Consider the following 20,812-nt stretch of genomic DNA (forward strand, 5'->3'; position numbering starts at 1 on the left):
CCCAATTTCAGTTTTGTGTATAGGCTGCAGGCCAGATGGACCCAGGCTACAACTCCAGAGCCTGAATAGGCCACCTGAGGGCCTTGAGAAGGCAGGAAATGAGCTGATCCCCTTTCAATGTATGTGGGCCCACTGGCTGGTTCCACTACCATTTTTTAAAAAATTGCTTATCCTGCTCAAGTTTGAAGTCCAATGAGCACTCATTGGTCTAATCCCACTAGTGAATGGCATGGGAGCTTTGACCTATTCCATTTCTGACCTGGGCTGGTCTGCCCCTCTTTGGGCAGCCTCATGGTTGCCCCCTACTCCCATTTTGCTGTGGGATTTAGGGCAGACACCCAATCAACTTAACCTACTGTAGCTCAGAGTCTCCCCAATAGCAGAGATTATACCACCATGCCTAGCTCCATGCCACCATTTCTTATTGAACACCAGAACTGGAGGAGACCTCAAAGATAATCTAATCCAATCCCTTTATTTTGCAGAAGGGGGAGACTGAGGCCCAGAGGAGAAAAGTTGCATGGCCCATGTACTAGTGAGTTAGCTTAAGGGTCAGGCTTTTTAAAATTCCTTTGCCCTGTATGTTCTCTGCCTCTGCTCTGCTGTCTTCTTCATCTTCCCAGACATATAGTCTTTTCTAAGAGCAGATTCTGGGACAGTGGTTTAGCACAGGGGCAGCGGAGTCTGAGCCTGTGGGTATTCTTGGGTGCTCTGACTTCTCAGCTATGCAAGTGGTCAGTCTATGGCTGGGATCAGGTTAGTTGGTGAGTCTGACTTTGAGGTCAGTGGCTAGGTTTCATTCGTCAACCAAGTATTTAATTGAGCACCCCCTTAGGTGTTCAGACTGTGTGCACCACTGGGTGAGATAATCAAGTTTAGATAAGATATAGTTCTAGCCCCAGCTTGGGGAATTTGTCTTCTAGAAGTCCTTCTCCTCCTCCTTCCTTCACAGGGTTCTGGGATCAGGCAGAGAGGTCTGAATAGGTCAAGCCTGCTTAGTGGTCTTCCTCTGAGATTAGGAATGTTTTAAAGGAAACTACTTAGAAGCCATCAATGTCTTCCTCTTTGAAGCAGACAAGTGTAGAGTGACTGGACACATTATTGAGAGGGGCTGGAGTTTTGTAACTGTGAAACCCTGTAATTGTCTCCTTAGTCTTGGCTCAGTATTAATATACCTGAGGAAATCATGGTCCACAGACATACCACTGATGCTGAGCTCTTCCTGTGGGGTCATTTCAACACCCTGAACCAAATCCTGGGGGATATTAAGTCATAAGTAAGGTAGAGAGTAAATATTTATTAAGTACCTACTATATACCAATATATTTTTTTGTTGCATTAGACACTCTGGGGCTAGAAACCAGGTCACACAGATTTAGAAACACAGAACCAGAGGAAGATTTTTCCTTGGGATTTAGCTAGATCTTCTACCTGAGCTGATTGGTGGCTTCCCCTTTAGCCTTCCTATTCTAGCTTTCCATTCTCTAGCAGGGCTGAATAAGATGGAAATAAGTCACTTTTTCTCTAGGGGCATTAGAGAGTAGAGGTCCCCCATAGTTAGAAGGATTTTCTTTCCTGCCCCTTGGGACCAGATTCCTGGGGGTTTGAGTAAAAGTGTCCAATTGGTACAACAACATTTTCCCACAGTGGAATATGAGCCCAAGAGACAAGACAACTTGGGGAATGGGGCAGTTATTAGCCTCATGGAATGTTAATTTTTTGGTTAATTATATTCTGAGTGAATAGTGTAACTGTTGACATCCCATGTGGATTCCTAGCTTTCACAAAATGAGAATCCAATCAAATTCAAAGATTCCATGTTTCTGCACCGTGAGCAATCTGGGCTCCAGGGATGAGACGAGGAAATGAACCTCCCTCCCTTTTTTTCAGACGTGGGAGTCTCCAGATGTGAAATGTTGCATATCCTGTCAGACATATTTGATGTGTTGGTGGGTCTTGCTGACCAGCTTCCCCCGCCCCAATCCTCTGTCCCTTTTTTTCATTCTTTGTCACAAGCGATGGTTTTCTGGATAGGGGAGAGGGTAAGTATATATTCCACAATAAAGGTGATGTAGAAAACAAAATATAGCAATAATCTATAAAAGATCCTATGATTCTAAGTCACAGAACCAGAGAAAGATTTTTCCTGTGTATCCTGGAAGCTTGTAGGATCCTTGCTGTTATTGTAAGGCTTGGTGATCAATGAGGTAGGACTATGGATGTAGTAGGGGAGACTTGCTTGGTTCAGACCCTAGTACCCATATGCTCTGGATCAATCTGCTTCCTAGCTCATTCTGTCACACGAGAGCCTGAGGCAGACAGTGCAGAATCCACTGAGTTCTAGGAAATGATTAGTTCTGGGTCAGTAGACAGCACTGACCAGAATGGCATATGTTGTCTTTGGCTCTACACAGCTCTTCTCTCTACTCCTCTCCAGTGTTCTTTAGGGTAAATAATAGACCAGCTTTTCCCTACAGTCTCCCATCCCATAGATATCTGGGACAGAGGGAGCAGATCCTGGAGAAGAGTCAAGACATCTATGGATGTTGAGATCTTCCCATGGGGCTATTCCTACACCCTGAGCAAGAGGCTGGGGGATGTCAAAGCTGTGGGTCAGGCAGAAAGTAAATATGTACTAAGTGCCTTCTATGTACCCTGGTTCTCTGGCACACCAGGCTAAATGCTGGGGTTATATAGAAAAGCAGAAAACCAGTCCCTATTTTCACAATCTAAGGGAGTTAGAGGGGCCTGGGGCTCAATGACTATGTACAAATAATATCCTTGCAGGCAAATTGGGGATAATCAAGAGAGGGAAGGTGCTAGAATTAAGGGAGTATGGGAAGCATTATTGACCATTATGTGAGGGAGAAGAGGGAGCTTGGAAAGTAGTCTGGAGGCAAGGGCCTTCCCCATGTATCATCCTCCAATGTAAGAACCTGAAATGGTGTACCTTATCTATGGAGACCTCATCTCCCCACTGAATGGTGTGTTCCTAAAGCCTGAAGATAGAACTGCGGCCATATTTCTGTTGTATGCTCTTGGATCCCAGCTTGGGGACAGCATTCACAGATAAATCCATCAACACAGAGGAGACAGCAAACTCTCAGGGGAAAAGGGGAAGGGAAGAAGAAGATAATTCCATTTTATTTCCTTCATCTGAAAATGGACTTTCCTTTTCTCTCTCTCTGGTTTCCACTCAGGATTCTGGCCACAGCTGGCACTGAGTTTGACCTCCGGACCCTGCGAGCTGTGAGAGTGTTAAGACCATTGAAGCTGGTGTCAGGAATTCCAAGTGAGTTTTGCGAAAGTTGTTTTGTGGCTTCTGGGTCTATCTCAGGATGGTCTCCTCTCCCTTCCCTCTACCCCCCAATCCCCACCATGCCAAAGCACCTCCTTCCTTCCCCCCTCACCAGGTGCTGCCCAGAGATAGAGACAAGCACGTTAATTTTGGAGGTTTTTTCCAACCCTTGCAGACCATGACTAGACCCCAAAAATGATGTAGCTGTTGAAACAGAAAGGCTTTTATTTCTGAATGTGTAAATGTGACCCAGGAATAATAATAGTAACAAGAGGCATTTATAAAGACTTCAAAGTTTGTAAAGCACTTTACATACATTCTCATTTAAGCCTCATAGCAATTCTGCAATTCAAGTAGCACAGTTATTATTATTACCATTACAGACACAGAGACTGAAGTTCAGGGGAAATCAAGGAACTTACCCATGATCACATAGCTGATATGTGGGATGTGAACTCAGCTCTTCCTGATTTCAAATCCAGTATTCTATCATTACCCTCCAAAGCCTCTTTTTTTATTTTTTTAAACCCTGATCTTCTATCTTAGAATCAATATTCTGTAATGGTTCCAAGGCAGAAGAGCAGTAAGGGCTAAACAATGGGGGTTAAGTGACTTGCCCAGTCACATAGCTAGGATGTATTTGAGGCCAGATTTGAACCCAGGATATCCCATCTCTAGGCCTGGCTCTCAATCCCCTGAGCCAACTAGCTGTCCCCATTCCAAAATCTTTCTAGCCTGGAGGAGAAATTGATGATGATGATGATGATGATGATGATGATGATGATGATGATGCTACACAGAAAGCCAAGTACAAATTCAGCCTCAGGCACTGACTAGTTGTATAACCCTGGGCAAATTATTTGAGTTTTGTCTCCCTCAATTTAAAAGCAACAGCTAGCTTTTATATAGCACTCTAAAGTTTTCAAAGCATTTTACAAATATTTTGTCATTTTATCCTCATAGGAACTGGGGAAATAGATGCTATTATTATCCCTATTTTATAAATGAGAAGACTGAGGCAAAAATGTTAAGTGACTTGCTTAAGATCACACAAATAATAAACGTCTGAGTCCAGACTTAAACTCAACTCCAGACTTCCTGACTCAATGTCCAATTGACCGTCCTCATCACCACCTAACTGCGTCATTCATTGTCCTCCCACACCTGAGGAAGGGGATGGCTGGGCTGTTGGAGCTGATGCCTTTATCTTTTTTTTTCCAGGTCTCCAGGTTGTGCTCAAGTCCATCATGAAAGCAATGGTGCCCCTGCTACAGATTGGCCTCCTGCTTTTCTTTGCCATAGTCATGTTTGCCATCATTGGACTTGAGTTTTACATGGGCAAGTTTCACAAAGCCTGCTTCCCCAATAACACAGGTGAGGGGCCAAAGGCCGGGACCCATCCCCACATGTTTATAGTTCTAGATCTGCCCCACTTGGCTTGAGGTACAGGGCCACAGTATGATTCAGTGGCTGGCCTTGGACTCTCTGGCTGTGTTTGTGTTCTGAGACTTGGCCTCCCTGTCTCACCTAGGATGGATGCATAGTGACCTCACTGTTGAGCAGGGAGAGCTTTGATGTGCTGTTTCCAACACAGGCCTCCTTGGGCTGCCTGGTGGTTCGCCATATTGGTGCCAGACTCAGTGAGGACCCCTGATCACCTACTGTAGTTCAAAATTCCCCAACTCAAGTGATTCCCTAGCCTCAGCTTCCTGGATAGCAAGGATGATAGATCCCACAACTCCTACAATATGCTTTTTTGTATTAACATCAGAAAAAGCCTTTGATCCTAGGATTCTGAGAGTTGGAAAGGACCTCAGAGATGGAATATTCCATTACTGGCCATCCTTTCCTTTGTTTCTGGATTATTGGCTTTCAACAGCTCCTTTAGGAGGTCAATGATCATGCTGACTCCTGCCCTAAAGGCCTTTCCTGGGAGGATGGATTCCCCTCTAGGGAATCCCTCTAGGTTCCTGGGTTCCCTTCTAGGAATATGGAGAAGGAGGACTTCACAGTACAATAAATGTAAGGACACACAGCAAACAAGTGCCAGAGACAGGATTTAAACACAGATCTTTTGTTTCAAAAGATGCAATGGCTAGGAAGCTCTTGTAGGCTTTGGGGGACAATGAACAAGGCTCTGTATGCCCAGAACTGAGTTCTAGTCAGGCTCTGAGGGTCAATCCAAGGGATACCAGCACTTCTCCCTGAAACTTGGGTAAGTGGACCTGTGGCCCAAACAGAAAAAAATATCTTGATTATCTAGGTCCCAAAGGAGGGCAAAAAGCATTAACTCAATCTTTGACTGGAAGGTAGTGGTTAGTTGCCCTGGAAGGAAGAAAGGATATGACCCTGATATTTAGCCTAAAGGAGGGGTCTGAAAAAGTATTGAACTGGAGAAGCAGAACTGTAGAGTGGAAAGAATATTGGCTCTGGGCCTACATTTAAATCCCAGTTCTGACACTTATTACCTTTGTGACTCTGGGCAAATTATTTCCATCTCCTTGGATATCAGCTTTTCCATTTGTAAAATTAGGGGAAAGAGAACTGACAGAGTTAGAGTGCACATTGAAACATTTTCTTCTCTCTCTTTTTCTTTTTTTTTGGTTGTCTTGGATCATAGCTAATGCAGAAATTTGTTTTGCTTGTCTACACATATTTTTTATTACATATGCGTGTAATGATCTTCATTTTTCTTGGCTATTCAATGTATGGGGAAGGGGAGAAAGGAGAGAGAAAATTTGGAAATGAAAAGAGTGAATTAAATATTTTAATTGAAAACAAAGAACAGTTATTAACTAAGATCAGAATTTCAAAAATAGAGTATTAGTGACAAACTAAAAAAATGAGGGAATTGGACTAGTTAGTCTCTAAGGACCTTTCTAGATCTATGAGTCCATGATGTACATAAAGCATATAGGCTGAGTCCCTGGTGGAAAGGATAAAAACTTCCAGGGCTATAGTCCATGGGAAAAGGTCCTAAATTCCCATAAAGGGTAGCAGCAGGACATTGTTTAGGGGACTGCCTTGGGGAATGACCCCTGTCCCATACACATTGCCCTTCCTGGCTCTGGATGAGTCTCTGGGTTTTCAAGAACAGGAAGGGTATGCATATCTTCACCTGACATCTTGCTTGCCAAAGGCTCTATCACTCTGGTCATCTGATCCTGTGTCTCTGGACTATTAACTCTAGACAGCTCCTAAGGGAGATCAAAGATTGTGCTGGTTCCTGCCCCAAAGGCTTTTATCAGGAGGACAGAGAAGCTACTAGCCTTGTGTTCTCTTCCAGCCTGAGCTCTGGATGAGTAAGTCATTAGGAACTGTGGGTACTCAAGGACCAGAAAGTGAGTATCTGGCATAGCTTTTGCTCAGGGTCTACATTTCTGTTGCCCTCACAGTGGACCCACAAGCAGATCCCGTGGGAGACTTTCCCTGCGGCACTGATGCCCCAGCCCGACAGTGTGAGAATGGCTATGTCTGCCGAGAATACTGGCGTGGACCCAACTTTGGCATTACCAATTTTGACAACATCCTGTTTGCAATCCTGACTGTGTTCCAGTGTATCACGATGGAGGGCTGGACAGATATCCTCTACAATGTAAGTCAGAACTCCAGCTCTGGGAGCTGGGGGCTACAGAAGGAAAGTCTGTGGTTCTTTTAGCCCTGTTTTGATTGCAATTCTCCCTTTATGCTTCAAAACTGATCTTACCCCAATGATGCCAGGGTTCATGGCCTTCAGATGTCATCAGTCTTTCTAGTAGCATGACTGTACCCACTTCCATAAGAGAAGAAAGAAACACTTCATCACAGGGTCTTTAGGCAAGGTCACTGCTATAACAGGAAGATCATGGACCCTCACGCAGGGGAAATAGGTTCCTGCTTGACAGGATGTCCAGTGGCATTTACTTATCCCTGGTCTCAGGGTCCTGCATCTGGGAGGAATGGACTTGATTCATAAGCCTTCCACTATGGGAGGAAATTAAGTGATGCTCCCTCATCCCTTGGTCCCTGAGCATGAACTCTCTGAGGACTAGGAAAGATTCCATTTCAGGACATTTGTCAAATGATGCTACAATAATTTTAGGGTATAAACCTGTAGGATAATGAATGTTAACAGTGTAGAGGTGTGTCTTCAGAGAGATATGAGAAGAGAAATTTCTGGAGAATTCAGCTGGCCTGATGACCTCTCTGTTCCCTTCTAATTCTTCAGTTCAGTTGGTTTTAGGGAATTAGGGGTTTACAGAGTCAGAAATTACTGGGAAAGAATTCTAGAGGCCACATAGTCAAATGTGTCTATTTTTTTAGATTAGAAAACCTAGGAAATGATTCGTCCAAGGGTACCCAACTAAATTAGTGGTAGAGCATGGTAATGAACCAAGGTCTTCTGATCCCTATTGATCTCTTCTGATCAATTATGTTCTTTCTACTACACAGAATCATAGGCTTTAAGAGTTTGAAGGGATCTCGTCCAGGAATCTCAATTATAACATACCAGAATAGCCTCTGATTGAAGAATTTCAAGGAGGGGGATCTCACCTCCTCCTGAGGTCATACACTCCCCTTTTAGATGGCTCTAATTGTGAGCAGACTTATTTTTCCTGATGTCAAGCCTAAATTGGCCTTTTTCCCCCTAACTCTCTCCCATTACTCCTAGTTCTACCTTCTGGGACCAAATAGAACAAATGTAATCCCTCTTCCATATGATAGCATTTCAAATAATTGGAAATTTTAATAGAATGGGATGGATTAGTTATCAACACATAAGGCACTTGTATCATTGCCTATAGTGGTGGTGGTGGTGGGGAGGACCTGTTGATTTAAGCACCTGTTTTTTCATTGAACACTCTATGGTATATATAGGACAAATGATCCATAACCTCTTAGACTAAAAAGATTTAGAATTGGAAGGGACCTTGGACATTATTTAATCCAGCACCCACACTTTATATAGGGTGTCACATTAAATCCCTTCCCCCAGTCTTTTCTTCTCTGATCTAAACATTCCAAGTTCTATATTCTTTTTTTGAGTCCGTCCCAGAATTGCTTTCTCCAAAGGGTGTGAAGAGCCCCAAAGCAGAAAAAGAGGGTGGCCCTGAAATCCCAGCCCTATTTCATTTTTTATTTTCTTTAAGGAGCCACACTCTGGAGCTGTTCAGACTATCTCACTTCACTCTCGCTTGACTCTTGGCTCTCTAGATTTACCCAAGCTAAAAACTCTTATTGAAGATGAATACCCTTCTTCCCTTTGTCTTATTCAAGACAGAATACATTAAAAAGAAATAAGGACTATCAACTAAAGGAAATTAGTTAAAATAAACAACTTGCTAGAAAATTGGCAATACAGAGAAGAAGGAATGAGATGGAGGAGAAATTAACTTGGCCTTGGGTAGTCATAGAAGACTACCTAAAGGAGTTGAGGCATCAATTTCATTCAATGTGGATTTATTAATCTTTTACTATGCGCCAGGTACTAAGTAAGTTGAGAGCAATACTTGCTTGAGTTGAGCTTGAGAAACTCTTTTGAGGTGAGGGGTAGCTATTTTGTGACTGCTTTAATGGATAGAATGCCAGACTTGAAGTCAGGGAGATATGAGTTCATATCATACTGGCTGTGTGACCCTGGACAAGTCATTTAACCTTTCTCAGCTTCAGTTTCCTCAACTGGAAGATGGGGATGGCACCTCCTTCACAGGGTTGTTATCATATGTTAAGCACTTTTTCAAACCTTGAAACACTTTATAAAATGTTCACTGTTATTATTGGTATATATAAAGACATATCTGTAACTTGGGACTTTGCAACAATAAATGCTATCCTTCCTTTGTGTATGTAAAAAATAAATATGGGAGACAATTGGGCATGTTTGAGGACAAGAGAAGGAACCAGTAGGTAATAAGTGAACAAAGACTAAAGAAACAGAAGGGATAATAATAATAGAGAGCAATCTGCTAAAGAAGATGGGAGGGGATGGGATGCGAAGAAGGGCTTTGGTGAAATGAAAAGCCATTTCTTTATCAGAGACCAAAAGAGGAAATGGTGGGGAATGATATTAAGGAATTGTGAGTTGAAGGTAAAAGTTAGAGTTCTTTATGGATCATATTCTTTATCAAGAAAATCCCAAATGGGGTCACAAAGAATTAGATGGAACTGAAATGACTAACTAACATTTTGGAGGGTGTAAAAGGATGAGTTACGGGTCTCAGCTGTGATGAAGGGAAGAGGAAGCTGTTGAAGGTTTGAGGAGAGAGAAAATTTGGAACAGACATGGCGGAGAATGAGAAGAGAATATATTAGGGAAAATCAAAATTTGATTTTTTGAATGCCTTGTTGCCATTAGGGCCAAGATAAGATAACAAAACATAAATTCATTGTGAATCCAGGCAACTTGGGTGCCAGACTTACTTCTGCTCTGTTCAGCAATATATGAATTGGTTGATAGTAGGAATAATCCAGCCTTGGCTTTTGGCAAACTATGACTAGAGAGCAAGGAATTCAAGAGTGGAGGATATTATAGAGTCAATCTGATTCATTAAGGGGTTGAGACTGGGAAAGGAGAAGATTATAGTCAGAGCAGGGATGAAGACCTGGGAAGATCCTAAGGGGTAGAGATTAGAAGTCAGGATAAGAATAAACAATTGGTTGGGGCATTTGTAAAGCATATGGAGAGATGGTATAATTGGGGATTGTGATCAGATGAAGAAATTTCAGAATTTTTAGTTTTGGAAATGGAGCACATGTACATGATTAAATTAAATTAAAGACATGAATGGCTCATATGTAGCTGGGAGGAAGGAGAAAAATTCTAGGATTTGAGTAGATTGAGGAATGGGGAAATGAGGATATTTAATGGTATATCAACATGTATGTTGAGTACTAGTATGATGACAGGATTGGATGGAGAGGGAGATTATGAACCAGGCTTTTAACTCATTGAGAGCAGAGGAAGGATGTATTGGGAGTTTATAGATAATAACCAACAGAAAATGGTTTGTATGATGCATTTGGATAGCATGAACCTCAAAGGAGGTGGGGCTGCTATGAGACAGTGGTAGAGGGAGGATCTGGAAGTGACAGTAAGGTGCAAGGAGCATTCTGACAGCCTCCAAACCAAGAGACATGAGAGAAGATGAAAACAATATTGGAAACAATCTCCTGGGAAGCAGAGCATCTAGGGGGAGCAGGGTCTCAATGAGAGCCAGAAAGATGGAAGAAAAGTAGGAGCAGTAAGTCTAAAAGTAAGGGAAAGTTTGTTAGTTATATAGTGAGATTTCTAGATGACAGTGGCAAGAGTGGGCAGATATGGAGATATTGGGGGGAATCAATGTTGTTGTGGTTCTAAGGGATGAGAGGAAAGTCAGGAGGGGTGGAGGGTTCTCTTTGATAGTCTGGGACTCAGTATCACAGGGATGGGGAGAGTAAGAGGGAGTAAGAACTTTGTAACCATTAGGGAATGAGACCAGGCAGAATGTCAGTGGATGAGAGGAGCTCCACCAAAGAAGGTAAGTGAGTAGGATGTTTTCCATCTGGTATTACTTCATGGTTTCCATGTTTTGATGCCAACAGTAGCAACCCATTGGTGTGGGCCTTGGGAGGGGCACGTGCTCCCTTGATGGCAGGAACAGCAGCAGTCTGAGACAGGCAAGCCCAGTGGTGTGGGCATGAGTGGGCGCTTTATTTCTTACTGGGATAACTGCTTGTGCTGCTTCCTAAGGAGGTTTCTCCTGGTCTCCCGCTGTTTCTGCCTGGGCTTCCTTGCTCCCTTTGGTTTTATTCCTCTCCCACACCCTTACCCTTACCATATGCTGCCTCCCCCTAGGGTCTCTCTGGAACTGGGAGCTGGGTGGGCTCTTTATTACTGGAGCTATTTCCTCCTATTTTTAGTTCTCTTATTTTCATCCATTCCTAGAATTTTCAAGATTTATGTCTCATGTATTGGTGCTTGAGCTCCTCAGGGACTTTGTCTCAGGAAACCTAGTGTATAATGATGCTTAACCCTATCCCCACTCTATCACTTACAGCCCCAGCCCCCTTCTGCTGGCAGATTGTATTGGGGATAGGTAAAAGGGAGAGAGGAAGTAGCTGTGGTACCAACGTAATAGATACATCCTCTGAGAATTCCTGCTAGCTTAGGACTGACATCATGCTCAACTCAGGCCTCTGGAGTTCTTGCCTCTCTAACAAAGGATGGGTCTAGGGTGGGTTATGGGCCTATCCAGGGCCACTTAGACAAGGAGTCTATGGTTGAGAAGGTATTAAAACCCATACTGCTTGAGGACTGTGGTTGTGTTGGGCTTGGCTTTGAGAAGAAATTTAGATTTTTGCCCTGCTCCTCCCCAGAGAGCTGGGTAGCTTCTTCTTCCTTTTTTTTAACCCTTCCTTTCTGACCTAGTAACAGCTCTCCAAGACAGAAGGACAAGGGCTAGGCAAACAGGGTTAAGTGGCTTGCCCAGGGAGTGTCTGAGGAAAGATTTGAATTCAGATCTTTCCAACTCCCAGCTTGGCATGCTATTATCTACCTTGTTGCCTCTCTGGTCAACTTCTTGTGGCATCAGTCTCTGGTTCTTGTCAGAGACATATCTCCCAGGCTATACTAAAGAGGAAAGTAAGGCTGTGGCAGTCCTTTCTAGCCAATAGCATGGTGGCCTATCATTTCACACCTATTTCCCTGGGGGAACTACGTCCTTCTTTTTACCCTACAACAGGGAGAAAGCCCTTCACCTATTGGTGATACTAGGAACCAGCTCCCCAGTGCCCTTGTAGTATCTAGAAGCACATAAGCTCCTTACCAGGTATGGTAGTGCATAACTGCAGCTACTGGGGAGTTTGAGGCCACTGGGGCCCTGGAACTTGGGAGTGCTGAAATGCAGTGAATTAACCCAGTATCTGAAGTAAATCTGGTATCAAAATGGTGAGCAGCTCCCTGGTTGCCTAGGGAGAATCAACACTGCCCAGATCAGACTAGAGCAGGTCAAAGTTCTTGTTCCTCTTAGAGGTGGGATCAGACTCATGAGTTCATCTAGTACTTCCAGCCTGGGTGAGATAGGGAGAAGCAAGGCTTTATTCAAACAACAGAAAGGATGGAAGTTCCTTGATAGCCGGGATTATTTATATATCCAGTGCTGAGCTCAGTGCCTGCCTGACACATAATGTTGTTCAGCAGTTTCAATCCTGTCCTGCTTTTTGTGACCCTATTTTGGGGTTTTCTTGGCAAAGAGCCTGGAGTAGTTTATCACTTCCTTCTCTAGTTCATTTTACAGATGAAGAAACTGTAGCAAACAGGATTAAGTGACTTGCCCAGGGTCATACAGTTAGGAAATACCTGAGGCTGGATTTGAACTCAGGAATAGGAGTCTTTCTGACTCCAGGCACTCCATTTACTAACTGCCTAACTGCCTCTCAGACACATAGTGATTAATAAATTCTTGGAGATAATAAATAAAATAAAAATAAATGCATTTCTCTATGCTACTGGGGCCTGTGAATTAATATTAGCCTTTATGCAGCAGTCTCTGAATCTCTCAGCTCCCTCAACCTATCCTTCCTCTTCTCATCTAGAACTAGGGCTTTTTCTACAGGAGCTTAATGGTTGGGAAGGAGGGCAGAGGGGGAGACCAGGCACCTATATTCCCTTTACGAATGCAGGGCTAATTCTAGCTCTGTGAGGTGGGGGAGAAAAATCACAGAGCTCCTACTGGCTCCTCCATCTCCTGTGTGATCTTGAGCAAATCCTGGGTCTTCTAAGAACTGCCAGCCCATTACCAAAATAATCACTGATTTCTAGAGGTTTCAGCTAGGAGGTTATGGAGATGACTGGGTTAAGGCTTGGAAAGTATGGAAGGAAGGAAGGAAGGAAGGAAGGAAGGAAGGAAGGAAGGAAGGAAGGAAGGAAGGAAGGAAGGAAGGAAGGAAGGAAGGAAGGAAGGAAGGAAGGAAGGAAGGAAGGAAGGAAGGAAGGAAGGAAGGGAAACAGGGAGAGAGGAAAGAAGGGAGGAAAGAAAGGAGGGAGAGAAGGAGGAAGAGAAGAAAGGAGGGAAGGAGAGAGGAAGGAAGGGAGGAACAAGCTATGTCGTATGCCTCTAGAGCAGAGACTATCTAGGTTAGGATGGAACCTGGGGAAGGAGGTTTCCTCACAAAAGAAGTATTGTTTCTTATCTGAAGAAGCATTTACCATACAAGTCTCATAGATGGACATAGAGATCTGACTTGTTCTAACTGCTTCACCCTCATGGGCCTGGCTGGGCAAGGCAGAGCTTTGGGGCTGTGTGGGTGATGTAGCAGGAGGGAGGACCTTGGAGGAGAGCCCATGTGGGCACCACTCAATCCCTCACACCATCCACCTGGCTCTGCCCTCACACCCTCAAGGGCTTTGCTAAGCTCAGCTGCACAAGCAAACAGCCTAATTGGGGAGTTATCTTGCCTGAAAGACTGTGATGCATTAGGTGCCAATGCATTCAATGCCTGTTGCACTGGGAGCCTGTTGCAATGGGCACCTGTTGCATTGTGAATTATATAGAATACCCTGGGTTAAGTGGTTTGGGCCATTTTAGAATCATCAAGTTTATAGTCAGAGGAGGAAACTGAGGCTCCATCAGAGAGGTGGTGACTCACTCAATATAACACAGACAGTAAGTAATAGCATATGGGCAGTGCCATGCATTGTTATGTATTAGTCCCTTCAATCCATCCATCTCCTAACTGACATTTTGAACCTGTCGCAGGAAAAGGGTGATCCACGTGCTGAATGCCATAATCAGCCTGTGAGGGGTAGCCACTTTCAAATCCTCGATGTCCCTTCCCCTGGAGAGACAGCTCTGAAGTGTAAAGCCCAAATCAGATGCTAGGCAGGTCTAATTTAGAGAGTGTGCCTTTCATGTGGAATGATCTAATGACAGGATCTGGCGAGAAAAAGGCATCGCGTGCCTGGTGGAGGGAACAGAGACAGCCAGGGACAAAGGCGGTAATGAGGATCTTGGCTGTCCTCTCCCTGCAGCCACCAAAGGAACCAATTTCCACAAAGAAACTTTAACAAAAGACAGCCCCTAAATATAGCCAGAGAAGTCAGTGATAGCCCCGCCCCCAGTGTGGAACTTCACAAGCCAGTTCTGAGCAAGCCTTGCAGTTCCCAAAGCCCACAGGGCTCCGGGGAAGCGTGTGTCTGGCTCTGTGTAGTGGGAGGGCAGGTGTGTGCTGGGGGGAGAGGTCAGCTGGGAGCTATGAAACATGCCACATATCAGGGCCAGGACTAGAAGCCCAGGCCAGGCTAGGCTGGGCTAGTGCAAAGTGGTTACCATGATTCCTGAGGCAGAAGTTGGGGGCAGAGGCTGGAGGTATCTGTCCTAACTAGGGAAAGGAGATAATTTTGAATTTGACAGTTTAGGGGCAGGATTGATGTATCAGATTAGGCTAGCGGGTCAAGCAGAAGCAGGGGTGAGGTCAGGACTGGGGATTTGAGCAAGAAATGGAGTTTGGATGGAGAACACCTTAATCTCAAAATCCTAAATATATGGAGGAGGAGAGTGCCAGGCCAGAAGTCAGGAAGACATCCTCCCAAGTTCAAATCCAAACTCAGACACATTCACTGTGTGACCCTGGGCAAGTCTCTTAATCCTATTTGTCTCAGTTTCTTTATCTGAAAAATGAACTGGATAAGGAAATGGAAAACAATTCCAGTATCTTTGCCAAGAAAACTCCCAAAAGGGGAGTAAACCATGACTGAAAAGACTGAGCAACAACAAGGCCCATACAACAACCAAATCATGGAGCTGGTGCCTATGTATTAAGTAGCCTTCCTGTCTCTATCTTTCTTCAGTGTCCTCAGGGCCTTTATTGGTCAGGTCAGGTACTGATTGTCTCACCTGACAAGGAGACAAACAGAAATGGAAGTCTTGTGTTGGATCCTAGGAGATGGCCAAGGCTGCCATATGCATGGAGTGGTAGGAGCTGTCCAAGGTCTTTTATTCCTTCCTCCTTCTTCATGTGGTAGCTGAGACTCAGACATGCCATTGTTCATCAGACATTTGTGATGTAGACAAGGATTATTTTCGACATCCTTCCTCTGGTGAGGGGCACAGGAATAGGGTAAGCAGTTGGTCTCCTAAGGGGCTGAGGAGATCTAGGGTGAGTGATGGAACAGAAGGGGAAGCGACAAGGTGAACAGTATTTCTTGCCCTGGGTACTGGGAAACTGTCGAGTTGAGGTATAGAAATGCTGTCTTCCCCTGGGTGATCTGGAGCTGTCTGTCTAATCCTGAGAACAGGGAAGGTCTGAAGTAGGTGAAGGAAGAGGAGGGGAGGCACAGGAGCAGGGTGAGCCATCTGTCTTGCTAAGGGACAAGAGGATTTATAAAGCAGGGGTACTTGATTTGGGGTCTGGGAACTTAAAAAAATTTGATAATTACATTGCAACGTAATTAATTTGTTTTGTAAACTTAAGAAATTTTTATGCATTTAAAACCATTATTCTGAAATGAGGACCATAGGCTTCACCAGACTGGCAAAGGTGTCCATGACAGAAAAAAGATTAAGCACTCCCTTCTGCAGAGGGGATGTGTGTGTGTGTGTGTGTGTGTGTGTGTGTGTGTGTGTGTGTGTGTGTGTGTGTATTTGTGTGATAGTTTGGGGAATAGTATCTAGTGGCTTTTCAGTCTCCAATTTCTTCTTCCTTTCCTGTTAATTCTAGACTAATGATGCAGCGGGGAATACCTGGAACTGGCTTTATTTCATCCCTCTCATCATCATTGGATCTTTCTTCATGCTCAACCTGGTTCTGGGAGTGCTCTCAGGGTAAGATGGGAAATTGTTACCTCATGTCCCAAGATGTTCTCTGGGTAAGATGGGACCACATAAGGTCAGGAAGTTGGGAGCTCGGGGGAGAGTTGGAATCAGGCAAGAGACACAAATGTCACATTAGTGCCTGAGGTTCTAACACCAGCCCTGTGATTTGCAAAGTGCCCGAGACATCTAAAAGCTTTTAAAGCTCTCAGCCTTGAAGGGAGGATGAGGTTCCCCACAGCTCTCCTTAACTCCTTCCTCCCCAGGCTAAACCTGGAAGGAGGCATGAAAACAGGGCAATGGAAGGCCCCACAGTGGCCTGGATTTGCATCCCTAGAGACGCCTGTGCTGTTCATTCAGGCGCTGCAGGGCTCATGTCATCTGTTAATATTTAATAATGAATTAATATTTAATGCCTTGCACCGGGAACTGTGATTTCACAGTCTCAGTGGAGACTAGGCCCACGCAGTAAGCACTCTTAGCTCCCTCCTTTGCCCTCCCCTTATCCTTTCTCCCCCTTTCCTTCCCCTCCTTTCCTTTCCCTTGGCTTTGAACACTGTTTCTCATCTCTATCCCTGGACACTTCTGTCTCCCAGAGCCACGATCTTCCCCCCAGCTCTTCCCCTCAGTTCTCCAGAGCCATGGAGCCCTCAGCTATTCCTCTCTGTATTCCAGATTCATAAACTCACTCATTATTCCCCTCTGTCTTCCAGATCTGTGATCTCCCCCCACCATGCATTATGCTGTGGCAAACAGAACTAATTACCCCTCTCCTCTAGATGGATGGGGTAGGGATGGAGTTGAGGGTAAGGGGGGCAGTGAATGATGAAACCAGACCATATTCCCCAGGTGTTGACTATCAGAAGCTCAGTCCAGATTCCTCTCTTCTTTTCTTGGGACCCAAGAAATGAATCCCTTGAAGCTGGGCCCATTTGTAAGCCCTCCTCCCCTAGGGGGGAGAGCAGGGAGGAGAGGCAGGAAGCTTGACCTGAAAGAATGGGCCCCTGGCCTGCTTTTGTAGCCCATGGGATCAGACCACTGCCAAGACCCCACAGTGTGTAGATGGGGGCTTAGAGAGCGACGTGGGGTAAACAGTGCCCAATTTGATCTGAGTGGGGTATGCTCTCATTGCCCTCCTGGCCTTGCTGACCTTTCAGACGTTGTGATGGCTCCGATGGTGCCCGGGCTACCACTTGGCTTAAGTAGACAAATAGAAATGAGGCTGAAGGAAGTTGAGTTTGTAAAGGCCAGAACGACAGAGACGTGGATTACACCAATTCCAGAATCTTCAGGCCATTCCCTAGTTGCATGCCCCCTGGTCTGTGGGGCATTTCTGGAGTCTTAATCTATCCTGAGGAAGTTTGCCTTCCCTTGGGGACTGAATCCGGGAGGATGAGCGTTCACTTGAGCCCAGGTTAGTTCATCTGATCACAGACAGGAAGTCTTCTGACATCATCTGGTTTAGGATGAGAAAACTAAAGTCCTGGAGAGGGTCAAACAAGATAGGAAGTGGCAGATGCAAGATTTAAACTCGGGTTTTCTGACTAAATCCAATTGTCTTTTCACTGCCCCAGTGGGTTATAGCCAGTTCTGCACACGAGGAGATCCCACTGCTACCACTCCTGTAGGAGGGGGTTAGAGCTTGCAGAATCAAGGCAATCCATACAACACACCACAATATGTGTCTAAGGCCTTGTTCTCTTGAAGGGGAAACTGAGTCTTGGACCAGTGCCAGGATTTGCCCTAGAGAGACTGAGGAAGGAGGAGCCATTGGAGGCTTCTTCCAGGGGCCCTTATCTCAGTCTCTGCCCACAGATCCACAGTTGCTATGCACATCTGGATGGTGGTCATTTTGTAATCTGTCCCCTGGGTAGAAAAGTCTTTGAGCTATGCTTGGAAGTTCCTCTCAGAGGAGAGATTAGATACAGACCCTGGAAGGTCACCACAGGCATGCATACTTGTAAGCTGATGAAACATGATTATCTCAGGAGCAAGAACAGCCTGGGTCTCCTGCAGTCTGAGGCTGGCAAAAAGGGCCCACAGCACGGTGCCCTGGTACCCGCTACCTGCAGGAGGCCTGGTGCTCTGATGTCTGGGCTTCAAAGCTCAGGGAAGGATCATGCTTTGAACTGATATAGCATCTTTCTTCTTTACTCTCCAGGCCCCACAGACATTTTCTCATGAATCCTTGGGGCTTCCAGGAAAAAGTGGAAGGGAGTAGTTATTGTTAAACACATTTTACAGATGGAGAAACTGAGGTGCTCAAGGTGGAAGTGACTCATGCATCATGGAAGGAGAGATACACCAAGCTCTCTGGTTCTTTTGCCTGGTCCTGAATCAAAGGCCAGGCTGTGGGCAATTGAGTTTTCAAGTATAATTTTAAAATGACAAACTGTGCTTTTCTAGTCAACAAACATTTATTGAACACTTGCTATGTGCCAGACCTTGTGGAAAGTTCTGGGAAAACAAATGAAAAGAGAAAGAAGGACCATACTTGCCCCCTGGAGCTTATATTCTAATGGGGGAAGACAACATATAAAAAGAAGCTGAAAAGGTAGAAGGGTGGCAAGTAGATGATGACCAGGGCAGTGTGGGATGGCAGGAGATGATTCAGAGAGCCTGGAGTGAAGGCTGAAGGAGAATGAGATGGCATGTCTGTGTTCCCTCTTTAAATAGAGGTTCCAATTGGAGGGAGAGGCTCCAGGGATGGAGGGTACTTCCAGTGTGTCAATTCCAGGGGTGGAGAGAGCTTCCAGGATGAAGAGGTTTCTGGGGTATTCTAAAGGAAATCTGGAGTGCAATCTGGAGGGGAGAACTATGTTCAGCAGTCCTTAGGCTGCCCCCTGCCCCGACCCCGGAGGGATCCCTCTGGAGATGTTGAAGGGGCAGGAATCAGACCTCTTCTTGTTTAAAGGGACTAAAAGGGTAATGTCTTCACTGGCCTCTCCCTTTCCCTTTAGGAGATATTGTACTGTTTGGGGCTCAGGGGAGAAACAACAAATGCCAGTGAAGCTATGGGGAGGGGAAGATCTTCAGACAGCAAATTAAAGGTCTAATTGGATCAAATCTATTCTGCTGAGGTGTGTGACCACCTAGATCTGGGATCAGACTGACCTCTGTGTGTGACCACCTAGATCTGGGATCAGACTGACCTCTGACCTCAAGGAAGGCAGCAAAGATTAGTGGATAGAAATTTGGATTTGGAATCAGAAAGATCTAAATTCAAATTCTGCCTCAGACACTTACTGGACAAATGACTTAACTTTTCTCTGCCTGAGTTTCCCCATCTTCTGAATGAGGTGTTAAATTTAGTGGCCTCTAAGGAGATGTCTTCCAGCTCTAAACCTGTGACCATGATTCTTCACTGTGGTTAGAGATAAGCATGTGCCAAGGGTTAAGGTTAGGCACAAGTGGAACCTCTGTTTCCAGCAGTCACATCTTCTTCCTGTTTCCTAGCCCCCTCCAACTTTCCCTGGAACTTCTAAGGGGTGCTACGTAAATCTTGAGCCTTCTCTTGCTCTGGGATTCAGAAGGCTCGATAGGTTCAGGTATGGAGCTTTCTTTTCTGGTTCTGGCTAGAGAGATGCAGCCCTTCCTCCCCAGAGAGACTGACCAGTCAGACTTCAGCAGCCAGGACATGATCCGGGGCTCTTAGTCCACTCCTGCCCCAAAGCCAGAAGATCAAGCAGCCTTTATTCTCCCCAGGAGGGTGTGAGAGTGCTGGACACCAAGCCCAGGGCCTTTGAGGTGACGATGGTAGGAGGTGGAAAGAGAACTATGTGCCTTCCAGTAGTGTCCTTTAAGTAGTCTATTTATCTGGGCCTCAAAGGTCCTTGTGTGTGTAAGTGAGGATCAGAGTAACTTCAAAGGGAAGGCAGCCCCAGTGCTTTTGAAATCTTATCATTCCTGCCCATCTCCCCAACATCCCAGTCATCTTCTTGCTCTTTAGCTATCTTGCCTTTCTTATATTTCCCTGGGGCATTTTTCTACATTTCTCACAATTTTTTAATCTCACCTATTTCCTTCTTATCTCACCTATTTCCTTCTTATCTCACCCATTTCCTTCTTATCTCACCTATTTCCTTCTTATCTCACCTATTTCCTTCTTATCTCACCTATCTCCTTCTTATCTCACATATCTTTTTCTTATCTCTCATGTTTCTTTCCTTCTTCCTCTCTTGATTCCTGGCTCTCTCTTAGGATCCAGTAGCTAACTCAGTAATGACAGAGGAACCAAACCACAATCAATCAGCCCACTGACTGAGTGGTTTTGTGGAAAAATCATTGGCTCTGGGTTCAAATCCTGTTTCTGATAGTATCTCTGTGACCTTGGGCAAGTCATTTAAGCTCCCTGATCTTCATTTTCCCCATTTTTAAAAAGAGAGAGTGGATTTGATGGCTTCTGGAATCCTTTCTATCTCCAGGTCCATGATTTCACTGCATCTGCTCTATGTATATAATTTCAGCCTTCGTCATCTCCCACCTCTTTGGGATGTTTGTTGCATTCAGTGGTGTCCAACTCTTCATGACCCTGTTTGAGGTTTTCTTGGCAAAGATACTGGAGTGACTTGCCATTTCCTTCTCTAGATCATTTTGCAGATGAAGGAACTGAGGCAAACAGAGTTAAATGACTTGTCCAGGGTCACCCAACTAGTAAAGTGTCTGAGCCAAATTTGAACTCAGGAAGATGAGTCTTCCTGACTCTGGTCAGGGCACTGAATCCCTTGTACCATCTAGCTGCCCTAGT

At 44.9% G+C, this 20,812-nt stretch overlaps 1 protein-coding gene across 1 annotated transcript in view; it reads left to right on the forward strand.

Annotated features, from left to right (window-relative positions):
- Positions 1–20,812, forward strand: part of CACNA1B (calcium voltage-gated channel subunit alpha1 B) — a 268,165-nt gene that overhangs the window by 68,467 nt on the left and 178,886 nt on the right. The window contains 4 exon segments of the mRNA XM_056812766.1: positions 3,201–3,292; positions 4,520–4,672; positions 6,694–6,893; positions 15,974–16,077. Of these exon segments, the coding sequence (XP_056668744.1) occupies positions 3,201–3,292; positions 4,520–4,672; positions 6,694–6,893; positions 15,974–16,077 (549 nt within the window).

Source organism: Monodelphis domestica, chromosome 1, assembly GCF_027887165.1.
Source record: "Monodelphis domestica isolate mMonDom1 chromosome 1, mMonDom1.pri, whole genome shotgun sequence".
Classification (NCBI taxonomy): Eukaryota; Metazoa; Chordata; class Mammalia; order Didelphimorphia; family Didelphidae; genus Monodelphis; species Monodelphis domestica.